This window comes from Mchenga conophoros, linkage group LG4, assembly GCF_057382185.1.
Source record: "Mchenga conophoros isolate Kocher_MC1m ecotype Shallow Benthic linkage group LG4, M_conophoros_male_GT1.1, whole genome shotgun sequence".
Classification (NCBI taxonomy): Eukaryota; Metazoa; Chordata; class Actinopteri; order Cichliformes; family Cichlidae; genus Mchenga; species Mchenga conophoros.
The window spans coordinates 27,831,516-27,851,046 of NC_140529.1; the positions used below are offsets into that span (position 1 = coordinate 27,831,516).

Sequence of the window (19,531 nt, forward strand, 5' to 3'; positions counted from 1 at the left end):
TTTTTTTTGGGGGTGTGGGGTCACTGAGTCCGTGAGAATAACGAGACGACCTATTGACACCTGATGCAGCTTCCTCGCATCCTATCCGCCATTTCCACCGCTTTTGGTTCCTCCCTCTCTCCTCCAGTCTTTGGTTGCCATGGCGATGACGTCAAGTTGCACCACCGTTTCAGCCCAGTAGACGGTCTTAGAGGCGGTGCAACAAAATCCCGGACGATCGACTGCAGGAGCCATCATCCTGTGAATCTCCTCTGCTCAGATTCCCGTCTCCTACTCGACCGTCCTCTTACCCACCTGTCCAAAATGCGCGAAATTGTGCACTTGCAGGCCGGCCAGTGCGGAAACCAGATTGGAGCCAAGGTATTTCTTTCTGATTTCTTTTGCTCTATTTCGGTTTTTTTCAATCCGGTGAGCCGTGTGCCGGCTGTCATGCAGGCACTCAGAGGAGCTCCCCTAATCCATCTTCCAGAAATTCTCTAGAACAAACTCTGTGCGGCGTATTTTCTTCTTAAAGCTCATTACATTCCAGAGAGAGGGAGAATCAATCCACAGACGATTTGCTCATTGACATTCCGTGCAGGGTTTCACACCGAGGACAAGACTGATTCATGCACTGGTATATGCAGGAGAAATTAAGAAATTAAGATTTATGCGACTTTATGCTTTAATAATTCCATGCATAACTCGCATTTAATATCGCCACATTTTTGTCGAATTTCCCATGCGAGTATATCAGCGATTGACTGGAATAGTAATGAAACCTTATTGTAGATGTAGGAGCAGCCGCCCCTCCCCCTCCATATTTATGACCTATTTTTGCCTGATTCTTTTCCAGCCACTTGCTTCTGAAAAAAAATGTCTAAATTTAAACTGAATCAAACTGCAGTATTATCATTTTAACACTGGCATGGATTATATCTTTAGTATAATTAATCTTGTTGGCTATATGGCACCAAAGACGTTTTTACTTTTCAGATTATTGCCATCTGCCAGATCAGACTAATAGACTGCTCTTTTGACTCTACATGCACCAGAAATACACACTAAGCTTTCTAGAAATGTAATTAAAAGTATATCAGCAAATACGTAACTGGAATGAACTTGCATCCCACCTTCCTCTCCTACCACGCTTGTTTTGTTTCAGTTCTGGGAGGTGATTAGCGATGAGCACGGCATTGATCCCACCGGTACCTACCATGGAGACAGCGACCTGCAGCTAGACAGGATCAGCGTCTACTACAATGAGGCCACAGGTTGGTTGCAGATTCACCTCTACTGCCGTACAGACTGATTCGCATACATATCTCTGTTTTACATCACATCCAGCGTGCCTCTTAAAATTACAAGGAATTATATTGTTCATTCACTTTTGACTGGTTTAGGTGGAAAATACGTTCCACGAGCCATCCTGGTGGATCTGGAGCCTGGAACGATGGATTCGGTGAGGTCTGGTCCCTTTGGACAGATCTTCAGACCAGACAACTTTGTCTTTGGTAAGCTGGGTGAATTTTGTTAATCGAGCATACTATGCTATGTCTTTCCTGTGCATCTTACATTATAAATTGGAATATTTTTGACTACAGGCCAGAGTGGAGCTGGAAATAACTGGGCCAAGGGCCACTACACTGAGGGAGCAGAGCTGGTGGACTCTGTTCTGGATGTAGTGAGGAAAGAGGCTGAGAGCTGCGATTGCCTCCAGGGCTTCCAGCTCACTCACTCTCTGGGCGGAGGCACTGGCTCCGGCATGGGCACCCTGCTGATTAGCAAGATTCGCGAGGAGTACCCCGATCGCATCATGAACACCTTTAGCGTGGTGCCTTCCCCCAAAGTGTCTGACACCGTGGTGGAGCCTTACAACGCCACCCTCTCTGTCCACCAGCTGGTAGAGAACACAGATGAAACCTACTGTATTGACAATGAAGCCCTCTATGACATCTGCTTCCGCACGCTCAAACTCACCACTCCAACCTACGGAGATCTCAACCATTTGGTGTCTGCCACCATGAGCGGGGTGACCACCTGTCTGCGTTTCCCTGGCCAGCTCAACGCCGATCTCCGCAAACTAGCCGTCAACATGGTGCCCTTCCCCCGTCTGCACTTCTTCATGCCAGGGTTCGCCCCGCTCACCAGCAGGGGCAGCCAGCAGTATCGCTCACTGTCTGTGCCTGAGCTCACTCAGCAGATGTTCGATGCCAAGAACATGATGGCTGCCTGCGACCCACGCCACGGCCGCTACCTGACCGTGGCCGCAGTCTTTAGAGGTCGCATGTCCATGAAGGAGGTGGATGAGCAGATGCTGAATGTGCAGAACAAGAACAGCAGCTACTTTGTCGAATGGATCCCGAACAATGTGAAGACCGCCGTCTGTGACATCCCACCCCGTGGCCTCAAAATGGCCGCCACTTTCATTGGCAACAGCACCGCCATCCAGGAGCTGTTCAAGCGCATCTCCGAGCAGTTCACCGCCATGTTCCGTCGTAAGGCCTTCCTCCACTGGTACACGGGCGAAGGTATGGATGAGATGGAGTTCACCGAAGCCGAGAGCAACATGAACGACTTGGTGTCCGAGTATCAGCAGTACCAGGATGCCACCGCTGAGGAAGGAGAGTTCGAGGAAGAGGGAGAGGAGGAAGTTGCATAAAACCTCCGCGCAACTGGCTCCCTGAGCTCCTTTCACCTCGCCCATTACCCCCCCTTTTCACTCCCCCCCCCCATCATGAATTGAATGGTTCGCCACACTTGAACAGATCACTGTTGCTCTAGTGTTAGACATTGGTGTTAACTGGTGCTAGTGAAGTTTTTGGTTCAAATGTTTTTGTATGTCGTGAATGCACTGAACTACTGACATCCTCACATCTGTCCTGTCATTGCCTTGCCGAAGTCAAAAGCAAGTGATTTTAACTGTGAAGCCTTGAAACTGGCGAAAGAATAAAATCTAATTTAAATGCCAAATTAATGCCTCTTTGGGGGTTTTTGTTTGTTTTCTTTTACTGATTAATTTGACGTGCGATCCAAGATTTCTCTTCACCTTACAGCATTAAAACTCCTAGTTAGCAAGTCTATTCTACAACATATAGCTACAAGGACTTGTGCTACACAATGTTTACTAATACACTGCCGGATGTATACTTCTTTAAGAGAATTATCCTAAATATACATAATGGTTTGGTGAATCTCTCAAGCTTCTCCAGATTTAATGTTCTTCACTTCATAGATTTTCAATGAGATTCAAGTGTAGGACAGTCAGTAACATTCACTTTGGTGATCAGGAGTGTTGGAAGATATATCTTGCATCCAGACTCTGTTTATTTCTGACTGCTTGAGGTTTTCTTTCATAATCTTCCCATATCATTTTTTCTTCATGAGTCCTTCCACCTTGACAAGATTCTCAGTCCTAGACACATCGAAGCATCCACACAGCATAATACTCCCACCACCGTGTTTCATTGTTGGGATGCTGTTTCTTTGGTCTCTAAATTCTACCTTTCTTTCTCCAAATGTAAGCAGTGGCTCTGTGGCCAAAAGGGTTTAATCTCATCTGACCAAAGGATGTGCTTCCAGTATGCATAATCTTTCTCCAGGTTGTCCTTACTGTAGCATACTTCAGTCTGGCTTGAAGGTGTCTCTTTTACACAAATGGAGTTTTTCTTGGTCTACAACATCTGAGTCCATTCCTGTGCAAGGTTCTAATGATCATCTTCTTTCAGACTGCAATTTCTGACTCAACTAAATCATTCAGTTGTTCTGGGGTCTTTCGACACGTGTCTCACTAGCTTTTTTTCCAGTCTTTGAAATCTAACCAACTTGATCTGCCTGTATGTGAGGAACCTTCTTTCCTCGCAGTGATAATGCTGACGTCACATGACTGCGTGTTTCCGTGAGTCATTTACATGCAGAAGCCACTGAAAACCAGGATACGCATTTGTGTGGGGAATAAGACATAAAGACCTGCTCATTTAAAAAAAATTATGAAAAAAGTGACCCTGTGAATTTTCCTTGCATCATACAGTTAACAACTTTTTTACTACAGGCTAACGAGTCGAGCATTTCAGTGCTTTTCTCATGTACACCGAGAGCCTGAACTTTACACTCTGTGGTTACTGAAAATGCTTATCTGCATAGCTATTTTATCATCAGCCTCTGTACACTAATACATACAATAGCTGTGGACTTGTTTGCATTTTTTCCATCGCTGCTCAACCTTTTCAGGCATGTGCTATTTCCTTATTGTTATTTTTAGCCTTTTGCGTAACAGGACAGTGGACAGAAGAAGGAAAGACCTACAACATATAGATCGCCTGCTCTACCTACCCAGCTAAACCAGCACCCTATATCCTATTTTTACTGGGATTTTATACATAAACACCGCTGCTGATCCACCTGGGGAGGACTCGTGAGACTTTAAATGCTTTGTAAAGTTTAATTACACAAATATTAAACAAATATTCAGTTATTTGACAAATGCATAAATAAACACGTGGTGACATTGTAAAACATCTCTACTTGATTACAGTCAATTATGTGCTATACATATGATCTGGTGAATTATTGATGGCCTGTCTTTAAATTAGTGTTGTTATTCAAAGAGATGTCAAGTGTAAACAGTTGCTTCTGATTTCTAGTTATAACCTGACTTCTTTTTTTAGCTCAGAGCAGCTTTGTAAAAAACTAGTTTTCACGAGGATAAGATCTTTTGATTAAACTCATAAATAGAAACTCTTTCCTTTTCAAATGCGATTGACTAAAAACGCAAAAAGTTTGAGGTTAAACGTCAGCAGATTTTGCATTGAAATTTTAGACAGAATCAAATCCAGCAAGTAATTAGGACTTAAGGCAGCTGGCAAAAAGAAGTGTCGCTAAACTAAAATCATTAGTGGCGATAAAATACTGTAGCTTTTTGTTTTTTTAACTTGTGCAGAATAAACATTTAGACCTCTTTGAAATGTTCAGTTGTTCTTAAAAGTCAGAGAAAAATCCCTTTGGGCGCTTCTCTTCGGCTTACCAAGCAAGAACAATTCAGTGCTTGTTGAAATGGAGCGGCAAGAAAATGCATCATGTTGTACGGTTTCAAAGATCTCTCTTTGTCCTCTCTTAAACCTGGAGACAGTTTTCTCTCAGTGGTCAAGCCCCAATCTGAGAGCCTCGTCACACAGGAAGGCTGCCGTGCAAGTGTTTGCAGCCTGTGTCCTTACAAGGTGTTCCACAAAACCTCAAATGAGTCTTTCCTCCTTTGGTAATTTTAGTGCATCCGGTGCGGCAATGCTGCGTGCACCAGACTGCTCCTCAGCGCTGGGTCTGTACGTCCCTTCGGTCTGCCTCTTCTTTTTGACCACGCAGAACAACCAGACGAGAAAAGCCGAGACTATAGCCAGCACTCCCAAGGTGACTGTAGGGGCCACAATGGCTGCGATGTTGGGTCCCTGCAAACAGGATAATATAACACTTAAAGTCTAATTACATACCAAAGTTATTTACTGTTCTTGAAAATATTTGTCACTTACTGTAGTGTTATTAGATTGGGTGTCACTTGCACTTAAGGTCATATTCCCTGTGAAAGGAGCAGAAACATAATGAATGTTATATCAGTGGAACAGTATTTGTTCCCTTTCCAAAAAATGTTTTAACATATTTATTATGCTTCAAATCCTCAAACAATTTTCAATATTAGACACAAATAACCCAAGTAAATACAAAATGCAGTTTTTAAATTGTGATTTTATTGATTATAAAAGTTATCCAAACCTATCTAGCCCTGTGTACAGTAATGGCCCCCAAAACCTAATAACTGGCTGTGCCAGCCTTGGCAGCAATAACTGCAATCAAGTGTTTGCAGTAACTGGCACTGAGTCTTTCACATTGCCGTGGAGGAATTTTGGCTCACTCTTCTTTGCATTTTTTTTTTTGATTCAGCCACATTGTAGGGTTTCTCAGCAGGAACATCACTGTTCAAGGTCACGCTGAAGCATCTTAATCAGATTTAAGGCTGGACTTTGGCTAGGCTGCTCCAAAACCTTTATTTTGTTTTTGTTTTCTGGTTTTATTGAGTCATACAGATGTGAACCTGCTGCTGTGTTTTGGATCATTGTCCTGCTACATAATCCAAGTTGAGCTTCAAACAAACTGACGGTCGGATAGACTCCTTTGAGGTTTTTCCAGTAAAGAGTAAAATCAATGGATCCATCAATTAGATGCTGTTGAGGTCCTGAAGCAGCAAAGCAGGCCCAGACCATCACACTACCCTCACCATGTTTGACCGTTGGTGATTTTTCCCCTCAGCCCACAGAATATTTTTTCCAAAAGTCTTGGGGATCAACAAAATGTTTTATTGACAAATGTGAGACTTTGTGTTCTTTTCGGTCAGCAGTGGATTATCATCTTGGAACTCTCCCATGGATCCCATTTTTGTCTTTCTTATTGTTGAATCATGAACTCTGACCTTAACAGAGGCAAGAGAGGCCTGCAGTTCTTTAGATGTTGTTCTGGGTTAATCTGCGAGCTCGCGGGTCAATTGTCAATGTGGTCTTAGAGTAATTTTTGTAGGCCAACCACTCCTCTTCCAAGTTTTCACCATTTTTGAGTAATGGCTCTAAACTCAGTCCCCCCCCACCCACAAGAAAAAAAGTGCTTAATCACAGTTAATTCATGAGTTAAAAATATTTCTTAACATAGAGCCATGTAGGTTTGTACAGCTTTTTTCTCTTAATAAATGAAATCATCATTTAAAAACTCCATTTTGTATGTAAACTGATGTATATAATTAAAATGTGTTTAAATATTATGGGGCTCTCTGTATTTAGATAAGATCTTTTATTTTAATTGGCAAATGCATTTAAACTTTCAGAGTAACCACTTACAAGCACGTGTGAATGTGCACTCATAACATTTAAAGTAATGAGTCTGTTTCCTGGCAACTGGGGGAGACTTTTGAAAGTTCCAGTCTTTGCAAAGAAGTATAATACCGTACTTTTTTTTTTTTTTAAAGCTACTCATGTAACTCTCAGTGAGAATGAAGAATAATTTTCACATGTAACCAAAGTGTTTGACACATTCATATGCAGATGAATGCAGGAATGTGAAAGGATCTTGAAAAGCTGGCTTCTTAGTAAAGTGCAAAACTGTTTTTGAACCACGACAGAGACATGAGTGTCAAAAATAATGTCTAAAAGAGGAAAAGTGTATCGCTTCTACATGTTATCATGATTGTATCTACCCTTATACATACATGCGTAATGAAAAGCACATAAGAGGAAGTACCACAGTAAAGCAGAAGTTCATTTCAACCTCGTCCACTTTCTAAGCACCTGACACTTGTAAGCATTCCAGTATCGCTACCAGCCATTTCATCTGTGAGCAGCCATGTGATTACTCAGTTACATCATAAAGCCCCACTGGAGCTTCTTGACCAGAGCGAATAGGGAGGAGGAGAAGCTCAGGAATGCACGGTATACCGCAGTCACAATTAGCTGAGTCAAACAGCACACTAGTTTGAAATGTGAGAAAAAAACCCAACTCAAATCTATTTGTTTCTTTGTGTTTCTTTGTGTGTGTGTGTGTTCATCATTCAAAAAATCGTGTTAATGAGAAAGTTTTGTTTTGGAAACTTAAGCCCTCCCCATAGTTTCTGAGTCAATCATTTGCTTGGGTAAATAGTAAACTTGCCAAGGACAAAGGTACGACTTGATAACAAACGTTACAGACGGGGGCAGCCATGTTCACAACTTAAAGTAGGATTCAAACTGACAAATGCAACAGTTTCTCACAGCAGTGGGACAGGGGTCTGTGTCTTACTGTGTAGCATCACCTTCATTTACCAGTTAAAATGTCTGGGAACTGAGGAGAACAATTGCTGCAGTTTTGAAATCACATTTCCTCTCATTCTTGTTTGATAGGAGATTTCAGTTGCTCAACAGTCCCCCACCCCAATGTAACTATACCCATCAGATATACTGTGTTTTGTACTGCACTTATAGTACAAAACACCTCTCCTTTTTAGCTGTAATGACTCTGCGAGATGTTCAGTATCGTGTGAAAATCTAGTTCAAATGATTTTTAAATCATGACATTAGTTTACACGGCACCGCAACATCTTTAAAATTGCTTTTTTGTATATTACTCCCACTCAATGGGGAGCTTGTTCCTATAAATTCTTATCTTAGTCTTATGTTATTAGGCAGTGCTGACATGTTTCACAGTTTCTTAGCAAAGCTTCCTAAGTTTTTTTATGTGTCATCACAGGATGCAATAGGTTTTTTATGTGTGCGTGTGCACAGGTGTGGTCAAAAGGCTGGCTTATTTGTATGGGAGTGCTGAGGAAGGCTTCCAACTCACCCCACACAGGATTACTGCTCAGCACCAGCAGTAAAACACTCCCAACCACAGCTCCAGGTATGGTCAGCACATCCAGGCACGCTGCCATCTCTACCCGTGACCAGCAGGGCCAAATGGGGGCAGACTGGTACAGTCGGGGCATCAGCTTGGGTCCATTTCATTCACAGACAGCCGCCGTGAGGATTTACTGCCTCCATTTGAACAGCTAAAGACACACAACTATCAGCAGTGCAAACGCAAATATCCTCTCCAGTTCACTCAGACACTGATAGACTGTTTTAATCGCAAGCTGAGTCAGGCAGAGAAAACCACAACTACTGAGTCACATTCAGCCTGATGTTGAATCACCTCTAAACCTGCGCAATAATATTTTTACTGGCCTAACAAAAGAACACAGCTCTAACACCTCCTAAAAAACATCATTACACTATCAAATGACAATATGCTGTAACGTGATTCTTTTCAAAGACTTACACACACCCTTCATCCGACTGCTTCCAGATGGTCGAGGCAAAACGAGGAACATCGAACAGGTTGATTCTTTACGCGTCAACTGCTTCCGCCTCACCTTGTCAAAAATGAAACCGCAACACATATGAGTCGGGTGAAAAGTACAGGTAACATCCTCAGCCGACTTCTATCAGAACAAGCCTACCTGAAGTACCCGAGACTACATCCTCGGCTGTCCTATGAGTTGGTCTTTCATCTAAAGCTCTTTTTTTTCCCCTCGTCTACTCCTCACTTCGCCATTGGTCACGTGGTTGAGTTTCGTGTTACAATACCTGAGCACAGTTATCTACCTGCAGCGGGGCGAACAGAACCTCCTTTGTGCGTACAAAGTAGAATAAAATGCGCACTTTGCTAAAGCAGAGCAGCGCCGATCTATCCTGTTTCCATCAGGAAAAAAAAAATCAGACCTTAAAGCTTTTAATCACCTTTATGCAATAATATTTATATTCAGAAATTCCTTCCAAAGTTCATTCAGTTTCTAAAAAATTAACGATAATGATAATAATAACAAGATGCCAGGTTTGCCTTATTTGCTCCAATCTGCACAACTTTAGCCGTAGTTTTTACTCCCTGTGAAGCTCTTACCTACAGCAGCAACCTGCTGATGGCGTTGCATGAAACAGCGCCTCCGTCAGGTTTTATGGTTCCCGTCAGGAGAAAGGATATCGACATTCCTGAGATATTTTAAGGATGAATTTGGAGGCCAGCTGGTCCAGTGGGCTCTAATCCTCTCCTAATCTCTCCTTTCAGACTAAGAGGGGCACAGAAAATGTAGTCTGCTTCGGGCCTAATCTGTGCTAGTCAGAGTTTCGTGTGGACACTCTGTAAGAGCACTGAAGCGTTTTCTGAAAAGCACAGACCTGCTGTGGAAAATTACTCTTATAGTACAGCAGTGACTCACATTGAGGAGGTGCCCCTTGCTATTTTGTATGTAGCCTAATATCTGCAACAGTGTTTCAGTAATATAACGTTCAGTAACCACAGTTTGACATGTGATTCAGAGTGTTTTATCTATTAAAGAAAGGACAGATAAGGCATGAGAAAGTTAACTACTGGCATAACCCTGTCTTTTCATGCACATACACTCACTGGGCACTTTATTAGGTACACTTTGCTAGTACAGGATTGGGCCTTCTTAATTCTTTGTGGCACTGAGTCACAAACCCACCTCATCCCAGTGGTCTATTGAGATATTGAGATCTGTTGAATCTGTAGACGGCATTCCTGTACAGTGAACTCATTATCATGTTCCAGCAACCAGTTTGAGATGATCTGCACTTGGGAACATGGCATGTTTTCCTGCTGGCATGTTACGTCCCCACGAAGGAATTCTTCGAGTTGCGAGTGTGGTGGCCGGTAACAAATGGGTCCAGAACAGAATGAAAAGGAAAGCAGACAGAGGTGTTTAGCATATAATATGGTTTTATTGCAAATAATCTTAACACAAAGAGTCAGCAACGTCGCTGTATCAATAAGGCCAAAAAGAAAAGAAGAGATCAAAAACAACAAAGGAAACAACTAAAAAAAAAAAAAAACTCCACAACACAAAGAGGCACTTCCCACTTCTCACTCAACTGAACTCCTCACCACGGTGAGACATTTCCAAGGCCTATATGCCCATCTACTCACTCAACTTAAAACCACGGGTAGGACAAACACGCATTGGGACTTTTCCAACATCTAAAAAGACAATGTAGAGCCATAGGGAAAAACCACTTGCATCACACAGTTCTTCCCCAGCCTATATAATCTATATAATAAAGAGGTGATTGCTGACTGGGTCCAGGTGCCAAACGGGGTAATGAACAGCAGGTGCGTCGTGGCAAGAGGGCGGAGTGAAAAAGAGACAGAAGGGTGGGAGGAACAAAAGAGGAGGAGGCGGAGAGAGAAGACCACACCCACACAAGGGAAATTTCAAGAAGAGGCCCTGCTAGGGCCATAACAAGGGTCATAAAGGGATGGACATGGTCAGTAATAAAACTGAGGTAGGCTGTGGTAGTTAAACGATGCTGCAGTTGGCACAAAGGGGCCTAAACTGTGCCAAGAAAATATCAGAATCAGAATCAGAAAGGGTTTTATTGCCAAATGTTGAGCAGGTTTACAACATTAGGAAATTGCTGCGGTGCTTCAGTGCAAACATACTGTCATAAATTGCGCTTAAATAGACATGAAAAAATAAAAGTAAGAAGAAGAATTAAAAGTGCTACGTAGAAAGATATATGCATGAGTGCAGGTGGTGATCAGTGCCAAACATGGAATGATGCAGTGAACACAGCGTAGGGTCATGTGTTAGGGGTGGGAACAGTCGTACGTTTATTGTTCATGTGTCCAACAGCAGAGGGGAAGAAACTGTTCTTATGGCGAGAGGTTCTGGTGCGAATGGACCGGAGCCTCCTGCCAGAGGGGAGCAGGTCAAACAGACTGTATCCAGGGTGAGAAGGGTCAGCTGAGATCCGAGCTGCTCGCCGCAATGTCCTGGAGGTGTACAGGTCCTGCAAAGATGGGAGTCTGCAGCCAATCACCTTCTCAGCAGAGCGCACAACACGCTGCAGTCTCTGTTTGTCCCTGATAGTGGCTCCAGCGTACCACACGGTGATGGAGGAGGTGAGGATGGACTCGATGATTGCAGTGTAGAACTGCATCATCGTCCGTGTTGGCAGGTTGAATTTCTTCAGCTGCCTCAGGAAGTACATCCTCTGCTGGGCTTTCTTGATGACGGAGGTGATGGTGGGCTCCCACTTCAGGTCCTGGGTGATGGTGGTACCCAGGAAGCGGAATGAGTCCACAGAGGTGATGGGGGTGTCAGTCAGGATGATGGGGGGGGGGAATGGAGCTGTGTGCTTCCTGAAGTCCACAATAATCTCCACTGTCTTCTGGGCATTCAGCACCAGGTTGTTGTGGCTGCACCAGGACACCAGACGTTCAACAACCCCACAACCATGACATCCTGAACTGCTAATATGGTTCTTTCATGTTTTTCACATCACATTGTGACCCATCTGAATGTCTCACCAGAAATCAAGACTCATCGAATCCAATTTAGGTGAGCCTGAGTGAATCACAGTCTCAGCAAGTAACAGGTGGCTATTTGAGTGACTGTTCCCATCAGCTAGAAACAGACTGGCTGTTCTCCTCTGACCTCTGGTAACAACTAGGCATTTTATCCCTGAGACTCAGCTTGAGATTAAAGAAGTCTCTCATCATTCAATACTTTCTGTTTTGGAGACCATTCTCTGTAAACTCTAGAGGTGGTTGGGCAGAAAAATCCCAGCATATCAACAGTTTTTGAAACTCTCAGAAGCTGGCAGCAAGGCTTGCCATGTTCAAAGTCAAATGCACTGAGCTAACTGACTGATTAGATTATTTGCGTTAACAATTTGGTTGGACATTAGGCTGATTGCAGACCAGATATGGCGGTAGAAGAAACATTAAGAACAAATAGCTCTTCTGGTGTCTTGTTTTCTACTTATTTAGTAGTGACCACTAAAGGGTGCAACAAGCACCTTTTTGTGTGTGTGTGTTTGTTGTCAAATAAATGAGCATTACGTGTAAAACAGTATCTTTTTTATTGGAGTCACTGTTATATATTTCACTGTTAGTTTTATCAGGAAGTTTATTTTACTAAAGAAAGCTTCTGTAAGCAAGTTCATTAGCCTAATAGTTTATGTAAGCTGATATAAATACCTACAGTGACAGCCCAGTAATTAATAACATACATAATAAAACTGCAAGAGAGAAGCAATTCAATGATGATTTTAAAAGGTACACTGTTTTTAGAGCAACGTATTTGATTTAACATCTGTCTAAATGTTGCACTTGGCCATGTTTTCTGGGCTGGAATCAGTGTTGGTGAAACTGCTGCGAAGACATGAAACTGCCATGTACTGGAAGTTAATACGCTATAGCAGAATGTAAAAATGTCAAGGAGATTTATATATTTATCTGACTTGTTATCAGCGCTCAGTTCAAAAACCTGCATGTCTGATAGTGTGGAGGTTCATTCATGCCACTGGAATTGGAAGCTTACACATGCAGAAAGGTATACAGAGGTTTTAGAGCAACATATACTCCCATGCAGGCAATGTCTTTATTATTTCAATCTATATTAATGTGTACCCTTATGTCTATATATATCGCTACCATATTTCAAGAAGATAAATCTTGAAATATTAAAATAAAACCCTAGTTTTGAAAAAGTCAGGACGTTGTGTAAAATGTAAAGAAAAAAAAGCATGCAATGATGTGTATTTTATTCACAGCAGAACATAAAACATATCACGTGCAATGTACCATTTTAAGAAAAATGTTAACTTATTTTGACTTTAATGGCAACAACACCTCTCACACAAGTTGGAAAGGGGACAACAAAAAAGCTAATTATGTTAACTGTCAACAGGTCAGGAACATGTCTGGGTATAAAAAGTTTCACGGAAGTAAAGATGGGCAGATGGTTTAACCATCTGCAAAAAATCAAAAAACAATAATTGAACAATGTCAGAATAATGTTCCTCAATGTCAAATCCTAAAGGCTTGGAATCTCTCACCACCTACGGTACATAACATCATCAGAAGAGTCTGAGAATCTAGAGAAATCTCTGAAAAAAACAGAAAAACTCTAATGTTTGTGCCCTCGGGTGTCACTATATTAAAATGTTTCTATCAGGCATGTTGCTATCATGGAAGTCACTGAATGGCCTCAGGAACACTTCAACATGGTATGGCCATGACCACAGTTTACCATCCAGAAATGAAGGTTAAAGCTCTATCATGGAAAAAAGATGCCACATGTGAACAAGATCCAGAAATATTTCTCTGGGTCAAAGGTCATGGAAATGGACAGACGCAAAACAAAACAAAACAAAAACAATCCAAACACAAAAACCCAAATTGAACTACAAAGAGTACAAAGAAGACTCAGGACTGCTGAACATTCGCCTCCCCAAATTCTAGCAGCTGGTCTTCTCAGTTTCCAGATGTTTATGGACTGTTGTTAAAATAAGGGGTTTGCTGCATGTGGGTAAACATGGCCCTGTACCACTTCTTTTGAGAAATATTGCTGCTATCAAACTCAAAATGAGCCAATATCTTTCTTAAAATGCTACATTTTCTCAATTTAAGTATTTGCAATTGCATTCTGTTTTTATCCTTTTCAGTATTGGGGTTGCAAGCTGGAAAAAAAGTTGCATGCCAGCAAAAATGTCAGTGAATTTTGTTTTATTAAAAAAATTAAATATTTTGTATGGGCCAAGTGGGAGGATTAGAGTATTGCTTTGTGGCATTCTAAAATTCTGCATGCAACAGCTTATTTAAAATGTGTGAATATATAGTATATAGTTCTGATTTCTGACTACACCTCACATATTCAAGTTTTACGAGTTCAGATTCAAAGCTTAAAAATTAGAGCTAGATTTCATGTTTTTCACCAGTGAACTGAAGACCCTGCTTCTCTGTAGCTATAAACCTGTCCTTAAAAGAATCTACCTGGGGATAGAGATTGCAATGAATGCCATGTCTTTTTGTAAACAAATTTAGATTTTCTCTGCATTCAAAGGGGTTTCAAATGTAACACTTTAATCACTATGCTGGTACCTGGTATAGGTGCAGATGAAACCCTGCAAAATGTACTTAATCTGTTAGTTTAATGGCACAAACTCACTACTCCTCAATCCTGGGTGTGACTCCATAAAGTTTAGATACTTTAGATAATTTCATCACCTCCCTGCCCAAGCATTTATGATGAACTGCAGTCATTAACAGCACCAATAAAATGCCTCAGGCACTGAGTTGGTACATCAGAGCTTGAGGCCACGTTACAGAAATACTTCCAGCCTGATTTACTTTGTTTGTGGTTGAAATAATTACAACAATAATCAATCTGTAGCTTGTTTATTGTGGGTTCGGGCTTTGGTAGTTGTGCAACTAGGGGTCAGTAGAGGCACTTTTCCTTCCTTTTGATCGAGGCCACCCTTTTCCTCTGTTTCCATCATACGCGTGTACAGCTTGCCGTAGACGCGCTGAAACCTGGGTAATACAGTCAAAGCGGCGGGAGAGCGGCAATTTATTCCCAGATTTATGAGCAATTGAATGATAGAAATATTGTTTTGGTGAGTAGTGTGAGCCTAGTCCTATAAGTAAGGCCTGCGTTTCGTGAAAGCACAGGTGTGTGATCCATAATAATTGTGGTAACCGCTTGTGTTGCGAGAGTGTTGCTTTTTAAGGTTCCCCGGGAAACTGCCCCTTCTTACCGCTCCAGAAAATATGGCGAAGGTACAGGTGTTGAATGTGGCTGTCCTAGACAACCCGAGTCCTTTCGGAAACCCCTTTCAGTTTGAAATAACCTTTGAGTGTATGGAGGACCTTGCTGAAGGTTGGTACCATTGCATAACAGCTGTCATTATCGCTTGTGTGAAGCTACAACATAAGTCTGCTAACAGCTACACAGTATTAGCTGTAGTAGCTAACTACTTTTTGTTGAAGTGTAAAGGGTAACGTTGCTTAAAGATAACATTAAAGTTGCATAACAGCATGGCTTAAAGCTATAACAAGGAGAGTGGACGCTTCTCGCACGTCCTGTGGTACTTATGAATATGGTAAAGCAATCTTATTGTTTCCATTAAGGGATAAAAAACAAGTTCAGTGCTAATTAGCCAACGTTTTAATGTTTGTGCGTAAAAATGTAAACAAAATATAGCTCTATTCAAGGATGGAAATCTAAAATTTTGTTTTGTTTTTTTTTTGCATTTCTTTGTGTAACTTTATGTGGACAGATTCTTTGTACGAGCACACAACCAAACTGAATTTATAAAGCTTTTGAAATATTAAAAACCATTGTGCACATTAACCTACATGTTTACATCTGTTCATCAGCTGATCAGTTCTTTGCTTAACAGGCTCATTTTTTAACAAAAAAATAATGTTTTTGTCACATCATATTTTTCTAATGAAGCACTCTATTGTAATATTTCCTGTTTATAGACCTGGAGTGGAAGATCATCTATGTCGGCTCAGCAGAGAGTGAAGAGTACGACCAAATCCTCGACTCGGTGCTGGTTGGCCCAGTACCTGCTGGGAGACACATGTTTGTGTTTCAGGTATAATTAATTGACACTCAGAAAAAGTAGTCACTATTTGTGACTAATCTGACCAAATCACAACAGCAGTGGAGCTCCACATATATTAATAGCTTTTTGTTGTTGTTTGTTTGCTTGCTTGTTTATCAGGCGGATGCCCCAAACACTGGATTGATTCCTGAAAGCGATGCAGTTGGTGTTACAGTAGTGCTCATTACCTGCACGTACCGCAGCCAAGAGTTCATTCGCATTGGTTACTATGTGAACAACGAATACACAGACCCAGAGCTGCGTGAAAATCCTCCAATCAAGCCAGACTACACACAGGTTAGGATCATGACTGATTTCTGAGATGCAATGCTACCACGACTGTCTATTTTGAATGTTATTGGTGTAAATTACACGGTAAAGGCCTATTTCCACTGAACATTTATAATTGCAGTCAAATTAAAAACCACCACAGGTCATTTGGCTATTTGAAGTAGACCTAAGTACCCTGAGAATCTAAAATTAGTCCCTTTTGGAAATAAATCTGAATTTCACTGGCCTGTTAGGTTGACAGTTGAAAATTTTGATGAGAAATGCATCACTCATTGTGACGCATGCACTGGAGGCAGACCATCGCTCAGTTATATTGAAGTCTTTTGGTACCACTCAGAGATTACAACATTTTTTGTTGTAATTGAAAGAAGAAATAAACAAAAATGACTAGTTCTTCAGATGTTATTAAATGAAAATTTACTATTAATTATTGAATTTCCAAAAATGGAAACTATTTCATAATTATTGCAGAGGTAATGTGCCAATGTTTACAAGAAGCATACTACGGCAGTACTGATTTCATTTTGGCGTTTTCACCTGCTCTTGTGTCAATCACAGATGTTTATTTTATACACAGAAAATGTTTAACATCTACATAGATATTTTGGATAATGCTCAAGTCAGTGGAGAGTGACTTTTTACACAAACTGGACTTTCATTACTTCAAATAGGTAGGCTTTGGTATACTTTGTAAAGGCTGGCCTCATTTAACCTTTATTTTCTAAACCTGAATTGCATTTTGAATAAGATTTTGCTGATTCTTTGTTACGATTATTTCCTCCATTTCCTGAAATATTTACTGTGCTGCAAAAACGATCCTAAAGGAGATTTTTTTTTTTCCACACCCATTTTTAATAGTGTTTTGTTCATTACAAAATACTGCTACAGACATATCTTTGCTACCATAAAGCTCAATATGAATATGTCCACAGCAGTTGTTTCCAAAACAAGTGTGGCGTTTCTTTGCATAAGTCAACTACTGACTTGTATGACAAGTTTGCAGGTAAGGTTTCTTTTGATGAGTCTTCCATGTAGGACCAGTCTGGACTACATTTCCAGCTCATTTGCGCTCATTTAATGGTTATCTTTTCCCTTCCTGCCCAAGAGATGTGTAGTTTTTGGAGATCCTTACAGGACTAACTACACTTCCTGTGAAGCAAGTGACAGTGTTTTAACATTTTAAAAGAACACTATCTACTTTGAGTGACTCGAAATTGAACCATCTCATTTGCCAAAGAAGACTTGTTGTTGTTCTACATTAGCTTAGTGCAAGAGTTACATTGTATTTGCAGATAACTTCAATGGGATTTTATTGTAAAAATCAACCTTACTTTTTTTTATGCAGAAATTAATCAAATATCTAATTGAAAATGAAATATATGATACGCTTTGCAACTATTACCATACATATGGAGCAGCATGGTGCACTACTGGAGCCCTGAAGTTGAAGCCTTTAATTCAGCAAAGCTTGCACTTTGGAACAAAAAGCGTTGTGAAAGTTCGATTATGACATTCCTTCAGTGGCTTATTCTGTGCCACTGTGAGATTTGTGGTCATAGCAAAGGGTTTTGATTGAAGGTGTCAAATTTTTAAGGTGGCTGACATCTGTGATTAAAACCTTTCACTTACAAATGCAAAAAAAATATCTAAACAGCTTACTCCGATTAGAGTTGCAAAGTTCTTGTTTCCTGTGTGAGTTTATGTGATTAGCTATTGTGAAGAAAGAAAAAAAATACCACACTGTGCCTTTGTACTACTGGGTTCACTCTTTCCTGCCCTGAGTCTAGAGAGCACATGGAGTCAGATGCATTTACACCAGCAGCGTGCCTGTTTTGATGTTGGAGCTAACAGAAAATCAATTAGTAGTCAGGGTAAATGGTAAAGACTTTCAAATGCTGCCAGATACAGTTGTTTGTTTTTTTTTGTTTGTTTTTAATGTTCATGTACACTTCTAATATCACACTTGGTCTTAAATGTTACACTAGCGTACACTAGTATAATGAACATTAATTAATGTCATATTAATGTTATTTACACTGACATGCAGAAATAACACAAATACACGATGAAGATGAAATAAAACTGCCTTAAATTGTGGTCCAAATGATTCTATTAAAGATGCTGTGTTAGGTATTCCTAAAGAACTTGTGCAAAGAATTTATTTTTATGTTTTTCCTTTTTCAGCTGCAGAGAAATATTCTAGCTTCAAACCCACGTGTCACCAGATTCCATATAAACTGGGAAGGCTGCACAGAGCGAATGGAAGACTGTGAAAATGTGGATCCTTCTTCAAACTCCATGCTCCCGCCATCCTGTCTCCCTGGCAAGGCCCCACCTTTGGGTGTACTCCCAGATAACTCTATGGACTGCTTATAAAGATGGCCCCTGCCCTAAAAAGGTGACGATTCACAGCCCGAAACCTTACTTTTGAACAATGCCTATGGACATTCAAGTGGGAATAAAGGATGTGTACACATCCCTGCCTTATAGCTGCCCTTTATTTTCCCGAGACTTCTCAAACATGAGTTCTCACCCTGGGTTTCAAACAAGCACTTGTTCCAAGGAAGATTATGAGTGTCTGACTGGAATGAGTGTTATTTATAGTTGGATAGTTCTTTCCAGTGTTGAAAGCAATATTGCAGGAAACCTCAAATATGAAGCGATAAAACGGAACTGAAACGTAACAAAGCTGTTGAATGATCCACCTTACTTCCTTTCTTGGTGCACAATGGACTTGTACCTGTTTATGAAGATTTCAGCACTGAAGCAATAGGCAATTAAATTGCAGTTTGATAATCTGCCATTGTATTTGTGTTCACAGTGCACTTACACTTACTTTTCCCATTTGACTGTGGAGTTTTGTATGGCTTATATCGCTTCATGGTTTTTTTCCTCCTTTTATTTTGTAATTTTGTGTTCCAAATAAAAGAACGGTGAATTTGTTATATCTGTATGAGTGGGTTTCTAATAATTACTTGGATTCGATCTCCACTTGTTAGATATAGGTAACAAGTGCTAGGTTTATAAGTATATTCCACACTTTTATCATATTGCAAGCGCAGTATCACAAATACAAGTGTGAGTATCCCCTCATATTTTCACATTTTACTAAAAATAGTATGTATTAACGTCACAACCAATCACAGATTGCTATGGTAAAGGGGGTGGCTAGGCCACAGAAACGAAAAACATTGCACTGCAAATATGAGGATTATTGCAAAAGCATCTGATTTGCTTTCGCTACAATAATCTCTCAGATAAATAAAGAAAAGCTGTTAATTTGCAGTCAAAATCGAAAGACG

The 19,531-nt window shown here is 40.8% G+C and overlaps 3 protein-coding genes across 8 annotated transcripts; 2 read left to right on the forward strand and 1 right to left on the reverse strand.

Annotated features, from left to right (window-relative positions):
* The first annotated feature begins 171 nt into the window (after nucleotides 1–171).
* Nucleotides 172–2,952, forward strand: tubb4bl (tubulin, beta 4B class IVb-like). The gene is made up of 4 exons (XM_085271457.1): nucleotides 172–360; nucleotides 1,145–1,253; nucleotides 1,383–1,493; nucleotides 1,584–2,952. The coding sequence occupies exons 1-4, from the start codon at nucleotides 304–306 to the stop codon at nucleotides 2,639–2,641; spliced, it is 1,335 nt and encodes a 444-aa protein (XP_085127583.1). The 5' UTR covers nucleotides 172–303; the 3' UTR covers nucleotides 2,642–2,952.
* Nucleotides 2,953–4,408: 1,456 nt separating this feature from the next.
* Nucleotides 4,409–9,705, reverse strand: crb3a (crumbs homolog 3a). 6 transcript variants are annotated; one of them, XM_085271461.1, is made up of 6 exons: nucleotides 9,424–9,705; nucleotides 8,984–9,128; nucleotides 8,809–8,896; nucleotides 8,329–8,533; nucleotides 5,502–5,548; nucleotides 4,409–5,420 (listed from the first exon to the last, which is right to left on the reverse strand). In XM_085271461.1, exons 4-6 carry the CDS (start codon nucleotides 8,468–8,470, stop codon nucleotides 5,211–5,213), a joined length of 399 nt encoding a protein of 132 aa, XP_085127587.1. In that variant the 5' UTR covers nucleotides 8,471–8,533; nucleotides 8,809–8,896; nucleotides 8,984–9,128; nucleotides 9,424–9,705; the 3' UTR covers nucleotides 4,409–5,210. The 6 variants fall into 6 exon arrangements, with proteins under 6 accessions (XP_085127587.1, XP_085127586.1, XP_085127588.1 ...); XM_085271460.1 differs by having other exon boundaries at nucleotides 8,984–9,215; XM_085271462.1 differs by lacking the exon at nucleotides 8,984–9,128.
* Nucleotides 9,706–14,839: 5,134 nt separating this feature from the next.
* On the forward strand, nucleotides 14,840–19,182 carry asf1ba (anti-silencing function 1Ba histone chaperone). Its single transcript, XM_085271465.1, has 4 exons — nucleotides 14,840–15,205; nucleotides 15,814–15,929; nucleotides 16,059–16,235; nucleotides 18,414–19,182. Exons 1-4 carry the CDS (start codon nucleotides 15,097–15,099, stop codon nucleotides 18,603–18,605), a joined length of 594 nt encoding a protein of 197 aa, XP_085127591.1. The 5' UTR covers nucleotides 14,840–15,096; the 3' UTR covers nucleotides 18,606–19,182.
* The last annotated feature ends 349 nt before the right edge of the window (nucleotides 19,183–19,531 follow it).

What these genes read in the sequence shown, in the direction of transcription:
- asf1ba (XM_085271465.1), top strand. Translation starts at nt 15,097, where the DNA reads ATGGCGAAGGTACAGGTGTTGAATGTGGCTGTCCTAGACAACCCGAGT. An exon ending in GACACATGTTTGTGTTTCAG is followed by an intron (nt 15,930 to 16,058) that starts GTATAATTAATT and finishes CTTGTTTATCAG; the next exon opens with GCGGATGCCCCAAACACTGG. An exon ending in TCAAGCCAGACTACACACAG is followed by an intron (nt 16,236 to 18,413) that starts GTTAGGATCATG and finishes TTCCTTTTTCAG; the next exon opens with CTGCAGAGAAATATTCTAGC.
- tubb4bl (XM_085271457.1), top strand. Translation starts at nt 304, where the DNA reads ATGCGCGAAATTGTGCACTTGCAGGCCGGCCAGTGCGGAAACCAGATT. An exon ending in GAAACCAGATTGGAGCCAAG is followed by an intron (nt 361 to 1,144) that starts GTATTTCTTTCT and finishes GTTTTGTTTCAG; the next exon opens with TTCTGGGAGGTGATTAGCGA. An exon ending in ACCAGACAACTTTGTCTTTG is followed by an intron (nt 1,494 to 1,583) that starts GTAAGCTGGGTG and finishes TTTTGACTACAG; the next exon opens with GCCAGAGTGGAGCTGGAAAT.
- crb3a (XM_085271462.1), bottom strand. Translation starts at nt 8,470, where the DNA reads ATGCCCCGACTGTACCAGTCTGCCCCCATTTGGCCCTGCTGGTCACGG. An exon ending in GAGCAGTAATCCTGTGTGGG is followed by an intron (nt 5,549 to 8,328) that starts GTGAGTTGGAAG and finishes CTCCTTTCACAG; the next exon opens with GGAATATGACCTTAAGTGCA. An exon ending in CCCAATCTAATAACACTACA is followed by an intron (nt 5,421 to 5,501) that starts GTAAGTGACAAA and finishes TCCTGTTTGCAG; the next exon opens with GGACCCAACATCGCAGCCAT.